We start from the raw sequence: 25,222 nt of genomic DNA on the forward strand, positions 1-25,222 counted from the left end.
AAATCAATTGTATAGTGAGCCACAGCATTTCCATTGTTCTGCACTTTATTCACTTATTGGAGGACTGTTTTTGGGTGACACTAGTAGCATCTTGGTGCCAAAGAACAGTTGATGTGAGTTGAGCAGCTCCATTCTAACAAAGGTAGTCATTTAGCGCCATCCTGTGGCATTAATAGGCAGCTAGGGTATAATATACACTTTTGTGGTTGGTGTCAATTGCAGAGTTTTTCAATTTGTGGAAGCGGGTACACTCACAATTTCTTAGAGGATTTGACCAATTAATTAGCTGGCCAATTATGGACATTCAAACAACTGTCAAAAATAATCAACCAAATGGTTGAAATGTTCTGATACTTTTTCTGAACTTTATATCTTTATCGACTGCAACCATTTACAGCAGTTTTATACAGGTAACACTTGTTACACATAAATCCCTATGAAAACCTTGTGTCCTTATATGTATAGCATGCAATTTGCTGATAAGACTATTCTTATGAATTGTCATTCATATTTCGTTTTTTCCCCAGCAATGACTAGGTGAGCAATGCGAAGAAATTGTGCAAAGATTTGGCCTGGATGCCACTATGTACTCTATACACTAACTAAATTTATGGTTTGTTGAAAAAAATGAAAATCTTAAAATACAGTCCAACATAAATGAATCCCAATTGAGTTGAATATGACAACTACTAGTAACACAAACGCATCACACAATGCATTCTGAGAAGCAAAAAGTAACGTTTTGTTTTTTTTAACTATACATTTGCCGTTGACAGCAGATGCTTTTTGTTTGTTTTGCTTTTCTTTACATTTGAGGTTTTCTTTTGTCTCATAAAATGTTGCGGAACTTGAAATTGTTGCGATTTTGGGAAGGTTCAAGTCCCAGGGGTTTCCCTACCAGCGCGTTGGACGTCTTGCCTCCCTCCAGCGTGATCTCCAGGTCGGATAGGGCGGCGTCCACTTCATCCACCTCCTTCTCGCTGTTGTTCATGTGGTTGTCCGATGACATGATGGACAGCTTGTTGATGTGGTACTGGCGGGAGAGAGAGAGGACGCCTTACACTCCATGACGGAATCGTGAACATTTGAGTTTAATTTGTTCCGTGAGCACACTTGTGACTCAGATCACTTGCATCCCAAAATAAACATTCTTCAGTGAAATAATTTGGTTTTCGTTTTGCTAACAGTGCTGTCTTTCTACAAAAGGGGTCTCAAACTCAACTTTTATGGGGGCCACAGGAGATACAGTAAGAATTTGTCTGTCTGGGCTATATCAAGTATTCAAAAAAAGTACAGCTAGAGTAATCCTATCTTCTCAGTTTTTATTAACTTGCTCAATAACAAAGATTTATTTTAAGTCTTTTTTCCATGAGTCCAGACATTCAATCCTACAGTAGGTGCTAAAGTTTTTTCAAAAAATTTTGAATGTTTGCCTAAAGGAGAGTCTAAAAGTGACAAGTCCCAGGTAATTGACGACTTTAGGTAATTACATACTAAAGTCATCAATTACTTTAGGTAATTAAGTGACAAAGTAATTCATTAATCAAGTAATTGATTAGTAGAAGTACTTAAGTAATCAATGACTTCATCCCTTAGTTACCTAAAGTAATTGATCTCTTTAGTACATAATTTATATAATACTAGCCATTACTGAATATATTAGGCAAACCTGAAAACTGGGTCGAGTCTGTATCTATATATTAGGAGCCAGCGTGTGAGTTGCTTACAGTCGTTAATATTAACCAAGGGTGTTACCGCATTGTTTTCAATCAAAGAAGCTAGCTATGTTTACTTCAATCTTATTTTGAAATGTACTCTTTTAATCTGGAAGGCCGCACTATAGTTTTGTTTCCTGTTTTACATTTCCGAAGTTGATTGGCTGTCCCGCATTGTGGTTTGTGTGTGTGTGTGTGTGTGTGTGTGTGTGTGTGTGTGTGCGTTTTGTAAACATTGAAAACATTACATACACTTGGTAAGTTTCAATATATTTGCATTAACTCAGCAGAAATGTGCGACAAAAAAAAAAAAAAAAAAAAAGGTGAGATGGACACATGGCCACCATGCAGCCCAGAAGGCTCGGAGGTGAGAAGTAAAAGGAGGTGTCAACATTAGTAACAACAACGCTAAACCTAGGCCGTTGACAAACGCTATTTCTAATACCAATCCCCTTCCGTTATTTGAATGAACAGCTGTCAACCTGTGAAACTCACACAGACACACGCTCATAGTTAAGGTTAGCCAATGTGGGACAAAGGCCGCAAATGTGACTCATCACTTGTCTACGGCTGCCTTTTAAACATTTGCAAGGCCTGGCGAGGTTGTTTCCTGCTAGCTGCAAAGTTCACAACGACGCCTGAGTCTATTTTCTAACACCTGATTATCTCATCTCAATGTGCCGCCAACTGAATGCAGGAATTGCAGGCTCTTTATTTAGACTGTAGTATCCACCTTCCCCTCTCGTGAAACCTCAGCCAACACCGTGAGCTCATGCGAGGCTTGATGAAAAATAGTATCAAACAGCGGGGAGCGCCCAAACACCCAAGTTGGATTAGAGTCTCTCCCGAGTGAGGAGTAACGGGAAACCAGTTAATTATAACCGCGCAGATGAAACTCATGAGCGAGAACAGTGTCCCGCTGGGCACTGGTTGATCTCGGGGGGCCAAAAATGCAGCATCCTGTGGCCAGAAGATACTCTATAATTAACCCCAGGAGTGAGGACAGGGTGGCGTCCTAAAGATCCTGGCACACACACTTTTTTTTTTTTTTGAACAAGGGTCTGAAATACTTAAGGCACAACCCTGTAGACTATACAGAGGTAGACCAAGGTTGAAGCTACAGTTGTAATTAACAAAAACAAAATATTAGGGGAGTCAAACTCATTTTTATCGTGGGCCACATTGTAGTTATAGTTTCTGTCTGTCATGAATGATTTTAAGTGTGTTCGTCACACACTCTTTTCTGATACAAACTTAAACCGTAAGAATATTTTGAATAAAACTAATGAAACAATTGATTATACAAAGAATTGTTGCACCGCTACAAAGCAGGTGAGACAAAGTAAAAAGTCAGCTTTACCTGCAAGGCGGCAAACATCATCATTTCCTCTTCCGTGCACTCGATCTCCTCCAGCAAGATGGCCCACTTGGACTGCTCGTAGAGCTGGTTCACCCGAATAGCGTCATACTAGGGAGCGAGAGGTCGTTTACACCAGTATGGCACAACAGTCAGATGTGTGAATCTTAAAAACTACTGTATAAGACAGTGGAAGTGAAATTACCTTTGGGTTAAGATCAAAGAAACTGTGGTATTTGAACCTTAGCAGCAACACCTCATTCTCTTTGACGTCCTGTTCCATCAGAGACCTGGAGGAGTCTAACCACCTGAACATACAAAATTGCAATCGTGGTCCAACCTCCAAAATATAGCGCACCAAGCGACAAAGTAAAGTTCCACCTCACCCCTGGTTAATCTTGGCCTTATCCAGTAGAGACTGCGGCTTGTAGAGCTTGACGAGGATGTCCGGGGAGGCGATGGGCTGGCTGACGGCGAGGATGCCGGGGTTGCCCTCCGACAGGGGGCTGTCTCCAAACCAGGCGGACGTGGGCGACAGCGGGCTGCCGTCCCGTGAGTCGTACGTGGGCGTCATCGTCTTGCTGTACAAGCCCGGGCTGGAGTAGATGCTTCCTGAAAGGCATCCGTTCAGCGGCTCATTTTAGAATCTTGGGTAACAAACCAACTTATAGTGGAGCAGATACACTAAAAAAAAAAAAAAAAAAAACCCACACAACCAAAAAAAAAACATTTTTGGTGATACAGCATACAAGCATTGTGAGATAGGCTAGTGCTAGCCAACAAAAAAAATAAACATTTTTTTATGAATAAAATTTAGTGAGAAAAAAAAAAAAAAAACGCCAAAATGGCTCCCAAGTAATTGGCTAGTATATTATTCAGTAGGCCAGGTCCACAGTATTGCTATATAATAGGGCCTGATTGATGTGGATTATTTTTAGGATGATGCCAGGAAAAAAATGGCAGATTATTTTAAAAATTAATGAAAAATACAGGTTGTTTCCTTCCAATGCAATGCATTCGATAGGTTTTAATTATATGCAGATTTTGTCTTTTCACAATCAAAGTAAATTGATAATACTGTTTAAAGAAAAATCCCTTTGAGCGCACTTAATGAAGTTAAATCCACCATTAACCTGTTCACTGCACATAATGAAACATTTTTAAACTGGATCACTCATCCAATATCATTTAAATCCTGAGCCATCTGTAGTCTATCTGGATAGCATTAGTCATTCCTGGCTCAGTAATTTTTTTATAGTTTGCGGCAGATTTCAGTGCACTGAAGAGCGTTTTGAAAGAAAAATGGAAGCCATTTCATAATTTTTGATGACTAGCACTTTTATTCGCTCTAATAGTGACTTAAAATGTACGTATATTCATTCCAATTTTCATGCTTGTAACATCAGCTGAATGATTGCCACAAAAATCACATTTAGCTGCTCCACTATACTGTATATAGTTAAGTGATGTGCATTGAAAAATACTGAAGGTGAACAGAACACTCTCACACTTATTAGCAGCCCAGCCATGTACCAGCTCCACACGTTGCAGATGAGTGGCTTCAGCAATGTTTTCCTGATGAGACCGATATAGATCAGCATGCACACGATGCACGAGATGATAAAGGTTTACCCACTTTAGTGGGGTACACACAAAAGATTGAAAACCCCGCCACTACAAAAAAAGAAAGCTAGGACAGATATTGGCTTATCTGGTAATTCCGTTGCTGAATCTCCTTATCTTGTGGTAAGACTCAGAGGCTGTATTTTAAATAGCGTGTGTTTGGAAAAGGTTGATTCAGAGCCGTGGGATAATCAGGCATTTGTCAGCTTTTGTGAGTAAGAGGGAAATCGTGCTGGAAAGTTGCCAGGCTACCTTTATGTGTGTACCCCCCTTTGTGAGTAAAGTGGGGCAGGAGTGCACTCCACGCAGAAAACTACATCACACGACTTGGCACAGAGTGGAAGCGGAAAGCTTTCCGGGGATATGAGCCAAAATACTCGAATATTGAACAATGAATCGGCGTGAATCGGATCCCGTTGTTTCCGTCAAACATCGTGACCCCACCGTTCCCGCTGTGCCGAAATCCCTTCTGAAATCAGGAAGTGAGCTTGGTTTGTGTTTCAAACAGAGGTCATGAGAACAGGGTGCAAGCTCGAGGGGGCCACCCATCCTCAGGGTGATATTCATGCGGTCCTTGGTGGATTTTCGCTAATGCTCGAGTTCAGCGGGTCAGGATGGGCCCTACCAGTCACTCCCACAGGGGTCTCGAGGAATTCCAAGAGTGGAGACTATGTAAAAGCTGGTTGAAAAAACACAACTCCTCCATCCTGTTTACAAACTCCGATATGCAAGTTCAAGTCATTTAGAAAGCTGGCGTGCATTAACTCCCTAAGACTCCCACACAAGATTCATAGATAGACCACCAAAGGCTAAGACTGAGATGTAAACTCTAACTCCTTAAAAAGGAGGAATATCCTCGAAAAACTGTTTTTTTTATCGGAAGGAAGAAACAATATTCAAAACATAGGCATAGATTACCGAAATAATAAAGAATTATTTTTTGTAAATTGTTAAATCAATTAAAGACCTGAAATTGTCCACATGCTGAGAGGTTCTCTCTTTACTGGAAATACAGTATTCTCAGGTTTATTTTATCCTCTATGAAAGCAGACTTTTTACTGTGTCGAATCAAAAAAAAAAAAATACATGCAAACATCTGATTTAACGCTACGAAACTGATAAATATATTAGTTAATTTTCTGACATTATATGAACTAAACTGGTAAACATTTAACCCCCAAATGTATTTTTGCATTGTCAATTTAAAGTGTCTTCATATGATGAATGTAAGATAGCTACAATTACTTTCAACCCATCTGGGTGATAGTCTCAAGTGTTGAACTTCACCCCCCTGGTCAGTATTTGCACAATTCCCTCTTACGGGCGACTCCGAATCCACTACCGAAAATGACAAGGTCACCTATTCTCCGTCACTACAGCCCATCGAGGGAAAGCCAATCAGCTGACTTGCCCTCAGAAGAGTCGGACGAGCCAGACTGCAGCGAGCCCTGCGAAGGTTACGGACCTCATGTGATATCTACACAGCAGCTGTGGTAGGGGTGGGAATGAAGGAAAGGGAAAAGGCGATGGCGAGGAAGCACCGGCAGTGCTGGAGAAACAAGAGAAGACAGGGGGGGAAAACTTACCTTTGACTGGTCCGATGTATATTATCTCAGAGGCTAGGATGAAGAAAGAAGGGCAGAAAAAAAAGAGGAAAGTGGAGGAAAAGTCAATGGGAACAAACATTCAGTATCATTTATTTGTTTCAAGGGGGGGAGAAACAGAAGTGAAAGGAAAAAAGTATGAGGAGAGCGTTCATATTCGCAGGTGATGGTGGTAATGACTCAAGCCGTCTGTCAAGGCACGGGAAGGTCCGCCTATTCCGAGACACTCATTCATGTGTCGCAAACTGGCGATGTGTTGTTGTGATGTCCCGAGTGTCAATGCTGACTCAAGTCTAACACAATGTGCTGGCATGCCAGCCAAGAACTCGGAGACACTAGCTCAACATTAAAAATTGACCCGTTCTACGTTCTTTAATGTTCTTGGCATTGGACATTTTCTAAATTGTACATTTTAAAAGATACAGGGTGAGGTCTCCAGTCTCCAAGTGGAAATAATTCGTCATATAACCTCAGCGCAATCCACAGACTGTTATTTGTGGCTCGTACTCCATGGTGAGGCTATGCTATTATTTATGTGTTTAACCAAAATTTTCAACTGTGGGTATGAAACCAAATTGGTATAGAAAATAAAGTCAATAGGTGGGAAAAAATAATACTCTGATTACTTTGGTCAAAACGGACCACCAGTAGCGCCACTGTTGATGCGGTCAAATTCATTTGCTCTCTTAAATAGGTGCAAAAATTCAATGAGGGAAAGTTTAGTTATGCGAGAGAAAAATTCTCACATCAAATTAAAAAAGGCTGTATCACATTCATTTGCTGGTGATGGTCAGAACAAATTTCTGTGGAAAATCCAGACAATTATGTGTGGAATTGATATTTGATTCCGTATCAAGTTGTTGGAAATCCAAAGAAGTCAATATGAAGTCAGTGAAAGGTGAGCAATAGTCACGCATAACTGCTCAATGGGTGGTGCTAATATATTTTACAAGACACTGGAATGAAAGCCGGATTTGAAAAATGTTTACCATTGAAAGCATTGAAATGTGATAGTTGATTGTGTTGTTCCTTTTGTCCAAGACAGAAGAAGGAAATTCACGAAAAATGTCCAATCCTGCTATGCACAATATTACACATTAAAAGGTCAGAGAACAAAACTTTCATTGTACTTATGTAGTATGTATTGTAGTATACAGTACATGTCAGTTCCAAGAAGTTGTTAACCATAGTTAGATTATAAACTAGGTTTTAAATATGCATTGTTTCTACCTAAGCTTGAGGCATCACAATTGTAGTTACTCTACAATGCTCCGCTGCTAGGGGTACCGGTGTAATAGCTAGAAAGCAGGCTACACTGTGGCAATACCACACAATTTCCGGGGCAGAGCAACGTTTTTGAATCGACGAAAAGAAGATTTTAAACACACAAGAGCCAACAGAAGTCTCAAAGCTTCAAAAACAGAGGGGGCTAATACATTGTGAAACAGCTGTTAAATCCCTATTCACAATGCATATGTGACATCACGGCTCTAAAAATACCGAGACATGGTGGCGGGTGTTTCAAACTGCAGAAGACAGATAAAGAATTTTATTTGGCGTTTAAACTGCTGTATACTTATATAAACACAGTTATGCTTTGTAGAGGGATTCGAGAGTTCAAGAAAAACTTCTGAATCTTTGCTCTCTGACCTTTAAGCGTGCAGGAGTGGATTTTAGCGATGAAGTTGGCCTTGAAAGTGATTGCATCGCTTCCTTCCTCATCGTGATTTCAATCATGAGGGACGGGTTAACCGGCCAGGCCCTTACACACGGGACGGAATAACGCCTTGCAATTTGGCTAGCTATAGCATGTAATCTGATAGGAGGGAAACGAATTGTGCACATTCTTGTTGTTAAGTGAACCCTTGGCACCATCAAACAGAAAAAACACCCTGGAGGAAATGTAATGACGGAATTTTTTAGGTGTTGCCGCTGTCCTGCATTAGTAAAAAATTGTGTTTTTGGGATGTAAATTGCACACACAAATGTAAGATTTGTTTCTGTGTGCTTATAATGGTAATAGTGGTGCATACCCTGTGGGGTTGCCCTTCTCCCAGTCCACTTGGGTCATAACTCAGAACTGGTTAGGCTAAAGCTGGGTGGTGGTGTTGCGCAGCACAGTCAGGGGTTTAAAATGGCAGCGTGACCAACTATGTGTGGAATCTCAACCATCCGTCATCCTCCCCACTGAGGAAGCCGGGGCTGCAGAGGCCACGCAGGGCTCGTATATTTGGATCGGCGCATCTTCGGTGGCTGTCGGACCGAAATTCAACAAGGACGCACCATGGGAACCATGTGAGAATGACACGTTTTAGTTCATGGCATAATATCCTCACACTGACCTGATCCAGGGGTTAAGAGCGGACCCTCCAACTCCAGATCATCTTCCTCAGCTTCCTCCAACTTTTTCTTTTTCTTTTTGGGATCACGTGGCTTGCGCAGTAGAGATAACTCCTCTGGGTGACGGATATCTGGAGAAAGAGATATAGGATGAACGAATGGTTGATTGCTTGAACCTAAATGCCAAAACTGAAGGGACAAAACACTGAGAATGATCATTAAAATATATATTTGAAAAAAAAAAAAGGAGCCTTAAAAAAGACTATGGCGCAAGCTAGCACAGGGCCATGAGAGAAGGTAAGAAATTCTGAAACAGCTGCGGCACATGAGGACTGGAAAAATGGCAAATCCCTTTTCTCAAGGCCCCCACAAATCTTCGCTTAGAGTGTAATCCCCAAGTGAGACAGGCCAGACACAACCTCAAGCATCCCACCCCCACTTTCAACAACCATTTTTCAAACTCTCGCACACACTAGTGCTATTGGGTTGCTGATGAACAGTAGAACTTTAAACATATCTTAACAGTGTGTGTGTGAGTGTGTGCAAAGAGCTCACAATTTGATATAATGACTAAAACAGAACAGTTTCTTTCCACTCTTTACCCCCCTTCCCGGGTCTCAAAGGCCAGGGAAGCATCACTGGGCAAAAGAAGACATGTCACAAGACGATGGGCTTTGGGGTGAGCGTTGATGTGAAAAGGCTGAGGGCCAAAAAACTGATGTCAATTCATAGAGGTATTAAATAAGATGGCCAACACACAATGTCCTTCTATTCTCAAATGCATGTAATTGTTGGCCATTATGGTTTTGAGCAAGTGCTTGTTAAATTTTACCTGCGGGTGATATGTTTTACTATAATTTGTTGAACAAAATTTGAGGTATTTGACATGATGAGGCATTTGAACCCTGCTGTGGCTCTACTTGAGGGGTGATTTTTTATATATATATATATATATATATATATTATATATATATATAAAATCACCCCTCAAGTAGAGCCACAGCAGGGTTGTATACACATATATACACACACACACACACACACACACAATAAAAACCACAATACATAGTTTAGCCTCTTTTGAGATTTAAAGTAAATAAGTAGCAGCAACTCACCTAAGGATAAAATCCTGACAACCCCATTTGCGATGGACGACTTATAGTCTTCGGTGAAGCAATTATGCAAAGGGAGAGCATGTAAATTCCAAATGAGGCCAGAGCTGATATTCAAACCTAGAACCTTACAATTGTAAGGCAGGAGTGCTAACCATGAGGTACCCGAGCTTTCTACGGTGTGAAATATTGTTCTGATCCTCCAAGAGAAATGCTCACCTTGCTTCAAATTATTTTCGGTTCAATGGTTATCAGATTTTTCCACATATCCTCTTGCTATCACTTTAAAAGCACAGCGAGCTGGAATGTACATTTTCAAGTACTTTTCAATGAAAATGAAATTGTTTTGACAATTTTGGTGGTTTCAATGTAAGTTGGTGGAGCTAGGATAATAGATGGTGGTGTGTGATTGAAGACTGTTTAGGGAAGCGTGAGCAGAGGGAGAACATGGTAGCAAGAAAGCTCCTTGTTTGCTTTGTGTAACTAAAGCAAAAGCATTCCAGGGTATTAAAAACTACCAGATGGGAGTTCGCTCACTCTCACTCCCTTGCTCTCCGATCTCTCCTCCTCCAGCTCTACTGTAGCGTTAAAGCGCAATCCCTGTGCCCTTATACAGCCATGTGAGCTGGAGGAGCGCTGCCGAGCTTCAGACCCGCTCAACTGGCCTCTAACACAGGCACACATAAGTCTCTGTGTGTTTTGACAGACATGTGGCATTTTTAGTTACCACAAAAAGATAATTGGAGTGAAATCATTGTAATACATGTATCTTTTCTAATTTACCACAATATAAATGATAAATACATAACCCACTATCATGTGCAAGGCTTCTACCTCAGTGATGGAATCATAAAGATATGTGTGGCTAGCTGTTCCCCGCTAGTAGTTTTCTAATTTATTGCTGACGAACCCAGTAAGCGTACGTTGAATTATGGGTTCACAATATTTCACCAGCGGGAAAAAAAAAGTTTCCCGACACTTGCCACGTATTTGCGGCCGGGAGTGTTGACGCTTGAAAAAACAAAAACAAGGTCCATTAGCGGAATTGACACCTCTAGAAGAAGTGGGGATCTTCCATTCAGCAGACTTGTGGCAGTGAGCAGGACTTCAGCCAAAACTGAGGGCTTGACTTAATTCCAGCAGTAAAGAAAAAATAATAAAAAGCTGCTGGAGATGTGTGCTCCCTGGAACACATGATTCACTTCTATGACTAAGGCCAACCACCACACCATCACGTTCTAAATTTATAGAGCAGGGGAGCAATCACAAAAATCCCTACATGGACTAAAACAAAGGGTGATTGTCTTTGCTGATATTTCCCTTATCTATTTCAAATGCAACCTCAGAGAGAAACTCACTAGGCTTCTCGGCTAGTGGATCAATAAAACTGGAAGCAGTTAAGATGAGACGAATAAAATGTGGACCGAGAAATTCCAGCCAATTTATACGACAGAAAAAGCACACTAGTATTAGATGATATTTGTCAAAACAAAAATTAAAGCAGATTTGCAATGACATTAAGGTGTGTTGGATCCCTAAAACATGTATTACAGTCAGAATGCCAAAAAAAAGTCGACCATAACACAACAATGGCAGCCTACAATGGAACATCTGCATTTTATCAAAATAAAGAAATTATTATAAAAGAAACAAAGGATTAAAGGGAATCCCAACAATAACGATAAAATATTATATCACTGCCCTCAACTATTCTCCATTAAAAATTCTTGTTGTACATACATTACAGCTGCCATGTTTTTGTGTGCGAAATGTGTCATCAAAACATATTGCTAACTACTACTAGCATCAGCAAAAAGGCATAATCATGCTACACTTCACAACTTTTGGATGTAATTCCAAATGAAATGGGAATAGAGAAACAAAAATATTAAATGAAGACAAAAAAATCTGAGAAAGTAAATGCCTTATTAGTTTCCTCTGTTTTGAAATTGGTATACCTCGAAGGGTCCTAACATAAATTGTAAGAGACTGAAGCGTTTTGGGATTTGCTTACAGAATAAGTGGCAAAATGGTTGCCAAAAGGATGAATTTTGCTGCTTAAATCATATTCTAAAAATACAATTAATCAGAAATTAGATTCACAGGGCTACAAAGAAAATATGCATATAAAGAAGAACATTTTGGAGTTGACTTGCCCTTTAAGTAGAGCAACCTGACTCTTGTTTATATTAAGTGGTGGTACTCTGGCCCCCTTACTACTTGCAGTTCTGGTCATGCGCTAGTCACTTGTGAAGACTATCGTGAGGAGGTAAACAATGGTGCTCTGTGCAGCGGTGTATAACACGGAAAAGGTGACTGAAGTTAACTCTGGGATGTCTAGACAAGACAAGCCCATGTCTGACTGGACAAATGAGTGAGGAGGTGATTCTGATTAAAGGCAGATGAGGGTTTTTTTGGTGAAAAACAAACACTGTTGTGGAACTGCATCATAAAATGTTAAAACCCATAAATTTACCATTGGTAGTATGGTGGATCACATACAGTGGCTGATAAACAAACACTGTAGTTGAGAGACAGTTTTGTTTTTTTCCCCATTATGGCCCAAACCAGTAACTGAGTTCTTTTTTATCTGTATTTGAGCACACTCAATTCAAAATTCCTTAGTTTTGAATGAAGGTATAGAAATGATTTTTTTTTTTTTTTAAATCGGATTCGTCGACTGATAAAATAACTACATTAATTGATTATTAAAATAATAGCTAGCACTCTCGTCAAAGCCTGTTAAAAAAAGTGTCTGTGTCAGACTGCCCACGAACTTGGGAGAAGACGATTTTATGACGGGAGTGTTCTTTGGACTTCCGACACTGCTTATGAATGGGAGTCTCCGTGTTGAGGAGTTTTGGCTGGTGATAACGCAGCTGAAAGTGAAATTACAGTTGGTCTACATCATACAATTTGAGACTGGTGCCAATTTTCAACTCAATAAAAAACACTCAAGGATTGAGCTCAACAGGCGTGTGAGAACCTCTTAATAAAAGTTAAAAGGGATAAATGTTTGATATTTTTGACTTCTTACAAAGAGCACATTCGTCTGCATTTTGCCATGTGACGCCTTAACGGCCAAATCTTGTAACGGTTCAGCATGCACAGAGTCTGCCAAAAACAATTTGTCCTGACTTTTTAGGCGGCTAAAATAGATATCTTACAGATGCATTCCTGACCAGGACGGCACCAGTCTAAGCGACAAGCCACTCCTTGCTTTCCAAAACAACTTCTCTATATCCCTCTTTACACTCCATGAAAATGTGTCATTTGTCGGTCATGAGGCGCTCTGATAAAAAAATGCCTCCATTGCTGCAAGTCTCGAAAAGATGGCCAGTGAAAATGGGAGCACCGCCACATGATCCTGCCTGCCAATAAGAAGGACACAACAGGTGTGCTGTGCCCCTCCATGATGGACAGGTTCATAAGGGGCACTGGGGGGCAAGGAAAAGTGGGCGGGAGTTGGTTTAAGGTGACTAACCTCTGACTGTGAGCTCCACGACAGGATAATGCGATAGTCAGTGACATCAGCCCCTTTTAACTCATTCACTACCATTGACTGCTATCGACGTCAAAAATCCATTTTTACTTGGCTGGCACTCATATTGACAAATATAAGCTAACAAAATGATGCTGCTCTTTATGAAGGTTTCAACTTTTGTCCCACTTTTTCCACGTTAGTCATTTTCTGTTCTCATTTTGTGCGCTAATTCGCTTGCTTTGCTAGCCAATCAGTGAACTTTGTGCCAACGGACCCAACCCGATCGCCCTGCGATGAATGCCGACGCTCCGACGGTATTTTGCCAAACCAAGCTAACGGTAGATGATAAGTTCCGACTGCCAACGTCTCCTTGATGTGTAGAGCTCCTTTAAGGTATTTTGCAATAACAGTGTGATATGGGTGTGAAGTTAAACACCTGACACCTGATTTCTCCTGTCCTGTTGCGTTGAAAGTAACATTTTTGTCCATGAGAACCGAGCCAGACATCTACCTTCTTATCACCCTTGTCTCAGGGACTAATCCAGTGAGCAGGCTTCTGATATTGCATGATTCCTATTTGCTGTGTTCCAAGCCAAAAATGATAATGTGTGTTTACCAAATAGAAGACCAAGACAAGATGGAGCCCGGCTTCCAAGAACAAGAGTCAAGAGAAAACAGTGCGCTACCACTTGGCAGAGCTGACTGAGCATGTTGGGTAAACATTAGTGGTGGGAATTGAGGAACAATGCGTGATTCTGCAATATATTGCGGGGGAAAAAAAAATACCAATCCACTTACTGAAGGTCTTGCAGATGTCGGAGACAGCTTTGAAGACGCGGTCGGAGAAGTTAACTTTGACCTTCATGTGCTTCATGTTGGGCAGCTGCAGGCGCAGGAGTTTGTGCTGCGGCGTGAAGAGCAACCGGGCGTCGGCCTGGATGCCGTACTTGTCCAGCGTCCAGTGGGTCTTCAGCAGCCATGTTTTCTTCTTCTCCCACCACAGTGCGTGGTCCGACCAGTCCTTCTTCACATCTGGAGGCGAGGGCATTTTGTTAGCATAAAAATGTACTGTACAAACAAGGAAGAAGCTTGAATGTATGTGAGTGTGTGTGGGGGGATGCAATATTTTTTTATTTTATTTTTTTCCCAGCCAAGTACCACCTTACCAGCAAAAAGTGTTTTTGGATGAACAACAAAGACCTAAAGCAGAGTGCTGTAGCATCAATGTATGATTTATTAAACTTTGGAACTACATCAGTAGCGGTATCAAGACATATTTTATTTTACCCTGATAAAATCCTATGAATTTCCTGAAGTGCCTTCAAGTAGTCCTAGGTCAAATATTTTTCCCCAGCTGCCACATGAGAATTGGAAAATATTGTGGCGGGCTGGGCTAAAGGTTTCAAATGTACTCTGGTTATTTAACTTACAAAAAAAAAAAGTGAATGGCATTGTTCACAGAAGCAAAATAAAAGCATAAAAAATTATAAAATATTATCAGATAAGAAATAAAAAGGTATAAACTGCAAAAAAGATATTAAGAATTTAGAAGAATTTAATAATAAAGACCTACAAGAATGACCCTCCAAACGGGGAACCAAAGCACTTGAAAGTGTAGGCCAAAGCATAAAAAATATTTGAGTGATTTTTTTTTTTAAATAAATGTGTTTTGTGTTTGTTTTGTTTTTTTGTTCCAAGCAACCTTTTAGCCGGGGCCTTAAAATTCCAGGGTTTGCCCTAAGGGGGTACTTGTGCCCCCATATAAGAACTGATGGAATCAATACGAAAAATGATTCTAAAAATAATTCTAAAAAATTGCCATAACCCTTGTTCTAATGTAATTCCTTTCATCGAAAGGAATGCATTCACCAAGGACATTTCTGGCAATGGTCTTAAAAATGTCTAAAATATCCCTTCTGGGTAGAAGATCATATGCAGGGGTCTTCCAGAGACTGGTTGTTCAGTCAAAATATAAAGCACTGTGTGAAAGCAACCTGAAGGGGATATCTTATTCATTCCTTTGTTATAACGTTGCGCTGTGATCGCTGAAAAGCAGAGACAAGACACCCAAAACCCAGCATTGCTTCCAGGCTGTTGCTCGGCAGCCACTCGGTAGAATGACGACATAGCCCTACTCTGATTATTTAAAATGCATGGAAGGTGAAGACCCCGAGATTGGAGGAAATTTAAAGCAGCTGTTGAGGTTCCATTTTAGACGTCAACTCTCCACGATTGCACAAAGAACTGATTTAACACCCTCTTTTAGAAACCCACGCGAAACAATACTTTGGTAATTATCATTTCAGATTTCCCTTGAAGCAGTGATGTCATTACTCCAGCATTATTCAAGTGGTGTCTTATTTCCTACGCCCACATACTCTTTAGACACTGTCCAGCTTCTTGCAGTCTCCCCGCGGGTCTTTCCCTTTGCCTCCTGAGTCACTGTTCAAATGCAGACGTCCGTTTATTAAATCATCATCATATCAGTTTAGATGACGTACTATTTCGTGACAGCGCATGTGTCTCACTGTCTTTAAAGGCTATGAACAGTGTGTGGTAATTGACGAATAAAACACTGGACACAACATGAATATCAAAATGACTGTTTGAGGCAATGATTGTTTACAGACACCAACCATAATCCTAATTATTGGAAAAATGAAGGCTTACTGAGTCATCATTACTGAAATAAATTGAGTGGTGAGATCACAGTTTCCCATAGAAATTTTTTTAAGGATTCCAGTTTGTAAACTTATTTCTAAGCCATTTTGATTGGTATTTTGGAAAGCATCAATAATCTCCATTACGAGAGCAGTTGGCTTTTGCAACAGGATAAGGTCCCTAGAATGGACAGAAATTTAAAACCCAAAAATGGGATTAATATACAAGGGTTCATAAACTAGTGTGTCAGTATTGGGGGACCCAAATAATTGGACATAATCCTAAACATGCCATTTATCAGCGATGGCTTAAAAAAAACAAAAAAAAAACAACAACCAATCAACTATTTATGCAGAGTTGCTTGGAGCTTCAGCCCAAAGAGAACCAGACCAGAGTTGCTCATTGTCATTCAAGGCTCAACACATTAACATGGCACCGTGCGTCACATTAGCATGACTGCAGCATAAGGATGAAGTGGTAAGCGCCTATTTTCCATCATAAATAGAAATGACTGACTCATAGCCTCTGTCCTTTCTAAAAAGGGAAATATTACGCTGATCTTGAAAGTGACTGGAAGCCATGGAAACCCAAACCCTTGAAGAGGGCATCCATATGAACTGTTGACGCCCCCCTGCAGATCCTATCTAAAAAAAAAGGCTGAATGAAAGGGATTAGGGGGGTAAAGCAACAAACTGGATGCTTAGAATCAGGAAACACGACCGCTGTGATGCCAGGCCCGGCAAACCAGGTCGAGGAAGAGATTATGAAGGTGATTAGGACTGCAAAGAAAGTTCAACAAGAGTGCCCACAAGCCTCTCATTGCAGATGTCATTATTGCGAGGCCCAAGTAAGGGATTGATGTGAAAGGGTGTTGTTTGTGAAGCAGTTGCTTCCACGCCGTTTACGCTGCAAACACTTGGGAGCGGATTGAAAACATTCCATAGCTTTCTTTGAGGGGGACGTTGTGTGCATTAAGAGAGGCTTGAGGTCTAGCTGTCATTTGTCTCCAAGTCTCTTTTCACACTGAAATCCAGTGAAATTACTCAAAAGTTATCTTTACAGCAAAAACAGGACAGATCTTGTCCAGTTCTGGAGGTAGGTTAGACAAACTATAATAAAAGATCTAAAAAGACTGGAAAACTTACTTCATTAAACTGGGCAATACGGTCAAAAAATAAAATCTTTTTTTTTTTTTTTTTGTCATTCTGGACATTATAATTTTAATCAATGTTATCCACCCAAGAAACATTTATTATTAAAAATAAATAATTCATGAGCAAAATTTTGATACAACACTAGTGTATTTTAAATATTTTAAAATTCATAGCTTGTGCTATTAGCAAATAAAAGCCCAGGACAAGATGGATTAACTATTGAAAATCTATAAACTACCCACCGAGCATTATGTCACTTTGCGCAAAACCTCAATTTCATAATTATTGGATTTGTCAATCAATGATGTTCAAAATTACAGTAATTCCCCAAATATAGGACACTCTGAATTTTAGGGTTAAAATTCTTGTGTTTTCTATGTGTATAGGGCGCACCAACAATTTGTTGTTGACCGATTTTTTTTGGTCGATGTTTGAGGATCATAACCAGCCAATCCAGTAGGCCAATACATCCGTTGGGCTTTATTTATAAGAGCTGTCTCAGCACTACATCATAAAAAAGGCAAAGTAGACTAATCAGACTAGAGATTATGAGAAAAACTGAAAATAGACAAATGTGTTTTCGTAAGATTTTTTTTCTTTGTCCAGCATGTAATTTCTGGTGCCTGACTGCAACGCTAGCACTTCTCCATTCACTCGTCAACCGCAGACCAAATTCTATACAAATCAAGAAATGTAAGCACTCATATAATCAGCCTACCTAAACCACCAGGCGGACTGTATGGAGCCATGAATGCATATTAAGCCTCTTCCACACTGCCTGTGTAAGTGCTCTTTTTGTCTGTGTCGTTTACTGTATACAGAATAGCAGGGAAGAAGTCAGCCAAGGCAGTATGAGAGCCGTGGCCCATGACACAGGCAGGACACCTCCAATGTTGTCTCTCTCTAATCGACAAATAGTTCCCTACCGATTATGTGATGCTGTCGCAGTGTGAAAGCTTCGCTTGGCTAAGGGGCGATTATTTTGTAGGTTTTTATAGAAAAACGGTTTGAGTTCCGTCCCTAACCTGACTCCCGACAATACAAAAACCTTCCTGGGTTTGACGTGATGTGGCGCTTGGGGGGAGGACGTTGCACAGATTCTTTTTGCAACAAGGCGGTAACTTAATCCACGCGCAGTGAACAGGGAGGACCAATGGCATATTCCATCTAAAAATACAGCCTTGCCAAACCTGACGTAATGCGGCAGCCCTCCCCGGGAGGGGGTTGGCTGAGGGGGCTAAGTAATTGGCTGCATTAAACGTGGACCGGCGAGCCCCTCATTGGAGTGATGGGTTTGTGTCTTGAAAGACAAGGGGAGTGGAAGCAAAACGGAGATGCGCTGTTTTATGACCTCTACAGACAGGGAAGTTGAGGACCCAGATTAAATGTGTGTGCTGCGTTCTTATCCGTCCATTAAATGCATCAGACGTGTGTGTGTTTAACGAGGTAAATTAATCCATAAATTATGTTCAAGTGATTCCTTTTTATTCATCACCCTCCAACCAGGGCCGCTTTTCTTGCTACTGCAGTGAGCAACGGTGTTAACTAAGAAAAATCAGGGGTATGAAACCAGTAAAGAAACACAGCAGTTTGTTCATAAGGATAATGCACGAAATACTGTATATGTTTAAGTTAGCACTGATGCTAATGGAGGCCTCGAGGAGGGCACAAGGGAGATGGATGGAGGAAACAAATTAAAAGGACATGAAAAATGGAGGTGGATCAATAAGGAGAGTGATTGTAATAAGTGGCTAAGCAGGCTAGAACAAGAATTACTCATTTTCCATATTTTCTTCGGGGGGGGGGGGGGGGGGTATTTGATCATAAGCTTCAACAAACACATCAATTTGATGGCAAATGCCAAGCAAATTACATTGTGTGTGCAAGTTTTGGTTATTCTTCTAACGGGGGTGTCAAATATCGAAAAGAAAGCAGACTCGCAATTATGCAGTAGGACTTCATACGTGTCATCACACACTTCTTATTAGGGCTGGTTGGGGGGGGTTCAACTATTTCGGGTAAGTCGATTGTAAAAACAGGTTGACTAAAAATAACAGCCTCGAAGCTCTATTTGAACAATGTTTGACTTATTTTCCACACTGACTTTTTTTTTTTTTTTTTTTTTTTTACAGATACAGTATCAGTATATGCAGTGTTGCAATGGTGGCAAGGGAGAAGCGCCCCCCCAATCACCAGTTTGGGATCATTAACAATTTTAAAAAAGACGTAATGTTCAATAATTGCGAAGAGGAAAAGTTATACCATAACAGTACGGAGAAAAAAAAAAAAAGATTGTCTTTGCATTCGACCCCATTCTCTCAGTGCATCGCCAATTGGCCGAAGGACTTTTGGTATTTGTGTTGTGTGCTCAAAAGCACTTAATTCTATTCTACTATTATTTAAAAAAAAAAAAAAAAAAAAAAGGGGTCAGGCGAGTCTTTTACCCGATGGAATGATCAACTTTTGAAAGATTCGATAGTGACAGCACTAATAATGATAGAATTGGGCAATTTCCACCATATAATAGCATAATACAAATATCATTTTGAACAAATGCCTGGGATGGTTCAACAAAGCAAAATAAGTAGCAGTGAGAGTCAGCTGAGTCGGCATGCAAAACACAAGACTCGTGACATCAACAGATAAGAGCTGACATGTTGCCAGTCAGTGTTTGCACGCATGCGCGCAAACACACACACACACACACACACATACACAGAGTAATCTTTTACAGTCTGTGATGTTTTCCCAAAGGTGCGCTGGTTATGGCAGAGGAGGTTTGGAAGGGCATTATGGCAAAGTTCAGCATTTTCAACTGATAAAACCATGACAAAAATGGGGGAGGTTCATTTACGGTGACTCCGGTTTGACGGCACTAGACGGCAGCTTTGTTTCAATACACAACATAGATACAACTGCGGGTTGGTTTGCCTAAAATCAAATAGCTAGTTTGTAGAAAGGCGATGTTGGTAATGGTTAACATTTACAACGTAACAAATGGTCTTCACAATAGGCCTCCATTTCACAGTCATGCGTGATACCATCAACACCAGATAGCTAACATGAATGCAAGAGATAAAGGAGGTGATGACAACATATGTCCAGCACATACAAACACAAGATTAGTGAGGCCGATTGAAGTGATACAAAAGACTACACTCGTGACAAAAGTGGCAAAACTGGTTCATCTGACTAATCAATTTTACTGCAAAAATTCAACATAAACATATTACTTAAGTCAATGAAAACAGAAGGTCATGATTGCCTAGATTCCACAAACAACAGTAGCTACAGTATATGTACTAACTGAAGCTTATTTAGTTTTTTTTAAATACTTGTCCTCTTCGTGCATGGAAAATTTTAAGCGGAGCAGGCAGGATACAAGCTGGCAGTGCATGCTAGAATTGATGCATTAGAGGTTAGATGACTATTAGTGTAAACCTTAGAGACAGGTAGTTTGTGTCCATTTGTGTCATCATCCAAACAGGAGCAAAACAGTACTGTAGTACGCTCGAGTGTTTCAAATCACTCTGATGCAGCATGATACAATTAGGGACCTTGCGGAATAATAACATTACCAAGAAAGCTAAGAGAGGGACTCAGATCAATGGAGCAGATATGCAATATGCAAGATGCTCCCCCACCCCTCCACCCCAGGGAGGACCATGACTAAAGTATTTAAGGTTAACATGGATGCTATGAAAGTATAGAGGTAGCTTAGTGCTTAGGTTTAAGAGTTACAAACAGGGACACTCCAAAAATCATTTCATTTTTTAAATGAAACTATTTACTGAATGCATACTTTGCCACAAACAAAAATCTGAGTCAGGTAAAAGGTTCAGCCATTATGGTGGGAAAACAAGATCCGTTTGGGTCTTCATTGTAAAATGACTGTAGAACCTGAACAAAAAAGCATCGTATCCGTTTACTGCATTGAGAGCAGGTGTGCAGTGTTGCAATGACAATGCCAAAGGTTCTAAAATGTCCTCGCGGTGGATTACTTGTGTAACAGAAACCCCTCAAGGAAAAGGGAATTGAGAGAAAGATTTTATGAAAGTGGTGGATTGGGAGTGTTAATTTTAGGATTCGGATGATACTATATCACAATACTTTGCCAGTAATGACAATGTGACAATAAAGAAAAAACTGTATTTGATCAATCATTCACTTAATTGATACAACTAAAGAATAACTAATGAAAATTCTTGGATAATGCGATACTTGGCCGCCAATGACACTACAAAATACGCCTATTGTGTGAAGCCTAACCCAATACCAAGTATTGTTATATCAGTTTCATACCTGGGCGGATTTCATAATACAATAATTGTGTTGGCGGCGCTTTTGGAATAGATTTACAATCACAAACTAGAAACAGACAAAAAAGAAGAATGGAAAATTGTCATTAATTTCATTAAACGCTCAAAATTCCCGCGCAACGGCAGCAGTACGGGCAAACGTCTGCCGACATTTTTGTGACCTCTGGTGACAATATGGTGAACGTTGGCGACCTTGAATGCACCCTGGTGATCTCAAAAGCCACTACCTTTGTTGACACTTGCCAACGTTCGCTCTTCAGTGGGATAGTGGCTTAATACTAAAACTACAATACCTCACAATATCCTATACAGTTTGCATGGTGTTTTCATTGGTCGTTGCTAAGATTTACATTAAATGAACAGGTTTAATTTGTCAAAGTGCTGAGATGATACTGTATCGTAAGCGAAAGCCGAACAATACATCACGGTATCGATATTTTGCTGCACCCTTAGTAGATTTATTGTGTGCTGGAAGTTGTCCATAGTCAGCATATGAGCAGAGAAGAGCACAATCACTGCCCTGCAGCATCTTGCAAGTGAAACAGGAAAGCGCTGGCCTGGGCAGGACCGCTATTTAGGCTAACTACTTCCTGTCAGGGAGATTAGAGAGCAGGGGGATCACCGAGCCGTTTTTCGATTAATAAAAGCCTTGCAAGGTCCGACGACTGGACTCCACACTTTTTGTTACAATGGTGTCACACTCGGTTATGGTTCGACAAGAACGGTTAAAATGTAAAAGACTAGCATTAAAAAGTAACAGGACATCATCTGCAGAAGGTGAAAAGAAGGTGTGTATAAAAAGCCCAGAGGAAGTTTGACATCCTGTGCAATATCGCATCTGTTTCCTTGCAAAATCTGCACTCCAATTGTTGGAAAAGGAAAAAGAAAAATTGAGCAAGTTCCAAGCACGAGATATCATTTGAAAAAAAGTCTCCTTGTAAGTGACTCCACAAGATGAAGAGATGTGTGAATGAGCAAAATAAACAAGCAGCCAACCCGCGGCTTGCAACGTTGCCTTTTTGGGCAGTCGGGTTCTGATTCAGGAGCCGCTTGCTCTTTTTAGGTTGCTGACACTTTGAAGCGCACGCGGCATTCTTTTCATACTTGTGTTTGAAAAGAAACAGAGGAGAATATGGATGACTAATCTATATGTTTGAAAGCAGCCCATGATGTGTGAAGAAAGCTCTCTGTGGTTGACCGCTCAGCTGATTTTCAAGGCTCCCCCAACTACGAGAAGGATCGGTCACACTAAAACATTTGATGTTTGCTCAACATCTATTTATGGAATAACAGAGCAGCAAACACCGCACTCTAACGTGCTATGAGTTTGTCTATATTTTTTTTTATTCATTGCCATACATGGTCATCACTATCTTGTACTTGATGGTTGACTTTGAAATTCTGACCAGCACTATCTGGGGATATAAGTTTAATAGCCCGGATTCCATTTATTTGTCCATTCACACAAGACAACATACTGTAAAAGTCGAAAAAAACTTGTAGTGGGGTTGGGGGTCTATAGAGGAACTGAGCAGGGAATGTAGAAGTGACGGCAGCGACACGGGAAGCAACATGCCAGACCCTAGAAGTCATTTCCTGCTGCATCCAAGACTTTTATGGAATTCTAGTAGTAGTGTGGCTGACGAGGTCCCCTTTCCGACCCCTCCCCATTGTGACTTCATGCGTCACCCGCCCCATCGTCAACCCCCACCCTACACTCAGCTGCAATGCTGTTATTTTACTGTACACAGCTGATACAAGAGGCGTACTGGAAGTATTGGAGGTGCCACGATTAAATCGATAATTATTTTCGGTAATCAATTGGAGACTCCAAATTACCCGAATGCTCTCGACTGGAAATATTTTCAGATTTCTTTAGTCTTGTATGAAAGCAGACCTAAATTTGTGTTTATTCAAAATAAGACATTTGAAATCAACTGTTTTTACTCAGGTCCAAAAAATAGGGATTTTTTTTTTCTTTTTTAGCCCGATCCTGATTTTTGGTACCAAAATAAAACAGATTAAAGATTAATCAGACAATCGGGCACTAACCTTTGCCAATTTTCTAATAAGTTATACACCAAACCAACCACTACATCTTAAAACAAAATATGTTCTTGCAATATCAGTGTCAAAAAAGTCCTATTTTTTGTATATGTTTGGAGATTAAATTCTGACAAACTGACAAAATAACCAACAGATTAATTAATTATTAAAATCGATACTTGCAGCCTTTTAACGTACAAGACAGATTTCATACACCTTTGATCAATTGATTTTTTTTTTTTTGTATTACAAAAATTACATTTCAAGTTGTGTAATCTGACTACAAAAAGGGAGGAAAAACATCCCAACAGCCCAGTCTTTCATTTCGAGTTCATCTGAGGAACTTTCAAAGGAGACATCACCCATTCAATTTGAGTCTGAATGTCATCACTCAACATAGCTACATCCCTAAATCAGAAGAGGGTGTGCACACTTGTGCAACCACAATCTCTAATTACTTTTTTTCTCCATTTCCCTCTCAAACAGATCTGCTGAACTCATACACATTTGAAGACACCCAGTTGGATTTTTTAAAATGATTTGTCATTTTTTTGTATCAAAAATCAGGGTAGGGTAGACGTTACGTACTTGTTTCACAGTTTTTTTGCCAGTCAACTGCACTTGATACAAGCCAGTAACCCTGGTCTTGACACTTGAACCTGGCCCTTTAACGATAGTGGCAGTAAATCTAATAAAATCCCCCGCCCTCCCCCAGCGTGTTGTTTGTTGTGCGATATTTGTATTCTCTTTTACAGGCACAAGCAGCACTTTGTCAGAGAACAAGTGAACTGACAGAAGGACGAGAGCATTATCAGAGAGGGTTGCTTTAAATAAGCGTTACCGTGGGGGATGAGAGTACAGCGGTGATCAATAGCTGAGTGCCTTTTTGGCATTTGTCTATTTAATCCATTATCGAAGGCCATCTGAGCCTTCGATGGTGCAAGAGAGCGCGATGAGCCGAGAGAAAGACTTGACTGATGGAAGCAGGCGAGCGAGCGAGAGAGAGTGCGTCCAATGGCGTGGCCGCGCTCACGTGTGCTAACATGTGCTAACATGTGCGCGAGTACTGACGAGAAATGCATTTTATACGCAGGGACAGCTGCTATTGTCGACACATGGGCGCGTGGATGTGGTCAACATGTACGACATGTCTATGTGAATGTTCACAACATGGACGGAGCATCAAGCGATTAAGTTTAAAAATAAACATGCAATGAATGATATTTGCCTTCTCTGAATGGGGAGGCAACTATTATCCGAGAGGAGATTAAGGGCAGTAAGAAAAATGGAGTGTTGCAGCAAAGTGGAAACTCAAGAGCATGTTACAATGAACATGAAGAAGAATAAAGTATTTCTTTTATTACATCTCAACACAGGGAAATTGAGATAGAGGGCAGCTCGAAAAGGGGGTTGAGCTGCAAAGTGGAAACTATGGAGTATACCAGTAACAGAGGTATGATATTTACCTATCTGCATTAGGAGACTACTATTATTCAAGATGAGAATAAGGGGAAAAAAAGTGCTGCATTAAAGTAGAGCCTTCAGAGTACAAAATTACAACAATACAGAAGAACGCCATGCAACTGCGTGTAGCTCTCAAGACTCATTTTTATCCAAGAGGAGATTATGGGCATAAAAAAAGAACAACTTAGTAATGTGCATTGGAGCACAACACTTATAGGAACAAGAGAAGAGGAAAATGAACATTCATCTATACAATCTAGAAAAAAAAAAAACTCTTGTTTATCTGAGAAGAGATTATGGGTGGGAATACGAGGTTATGCCGCCCCAAAGTGGAGGCTCTGGA

General features: G+C 40.4%; 1 protein-coding gene across 3 annotated transcripts in view; it reads right to left on the minus strand.

Moving 5' to 3' along the window:
- Positions 1-25,222, minus strand: part of fermt2 (FERM domain containing kindlin 2) — a 39,666-nt gene that overhangs the window by 9,747 nt on the left and 4,697 nt on the right. For 2 of the 3 annotated variants that reach the window (XM_088432723.1, XM_088432724.1), the window contains exons 3-9: positions 14,034-14,267; positions 8,642-8,770; positions 6,282-6,314; positions 3,459-3,684; positions 3,278-3,380; positions 3,076-3,183; positions 899-1,033 (exon numbers count right to left, since the gene is read on the minus strand). In XM_088432723.1, coding sequence (XP_088288849.1) covers positions 899-1,033; positions 3,076-3,183; positions 3,278-3,380; positions 3,459-3,684; positions 6,282-6,314; positions 8,642-8,770; positions 14,034-14,267 — 968 coding nt within the window. The remainder of the gene's footprint in view (positions 1-898; positions 1,034-3,075; positions 3,184-3,277; positions 3,381-3,458; positions 3,685-6,281; positions 6,315-8,641; positions 8,771-14,033; positions 14,268-25,222) is intronic. The other variant, XM_088432725.1, reaches the window with a different exon arrangement.

Source organism: Hippichthys cyanospilos, chromosome 14 (assembly GCF_059441005.1).
Source record: "Hippichthys cyanospilos isolate Australia breed blue-spotted pipefish chromosome 14, RoL_Hcya_1.0, whole genome shotgun sequence".
In the NCBI taxonomy this organism is placed as follows: Eukaryota; Metazoa; Chordata; class Actinopteri; order Syngnathiformes; family Syngnathidae; genus Hippichthys; species Hippichthys cyanospilos.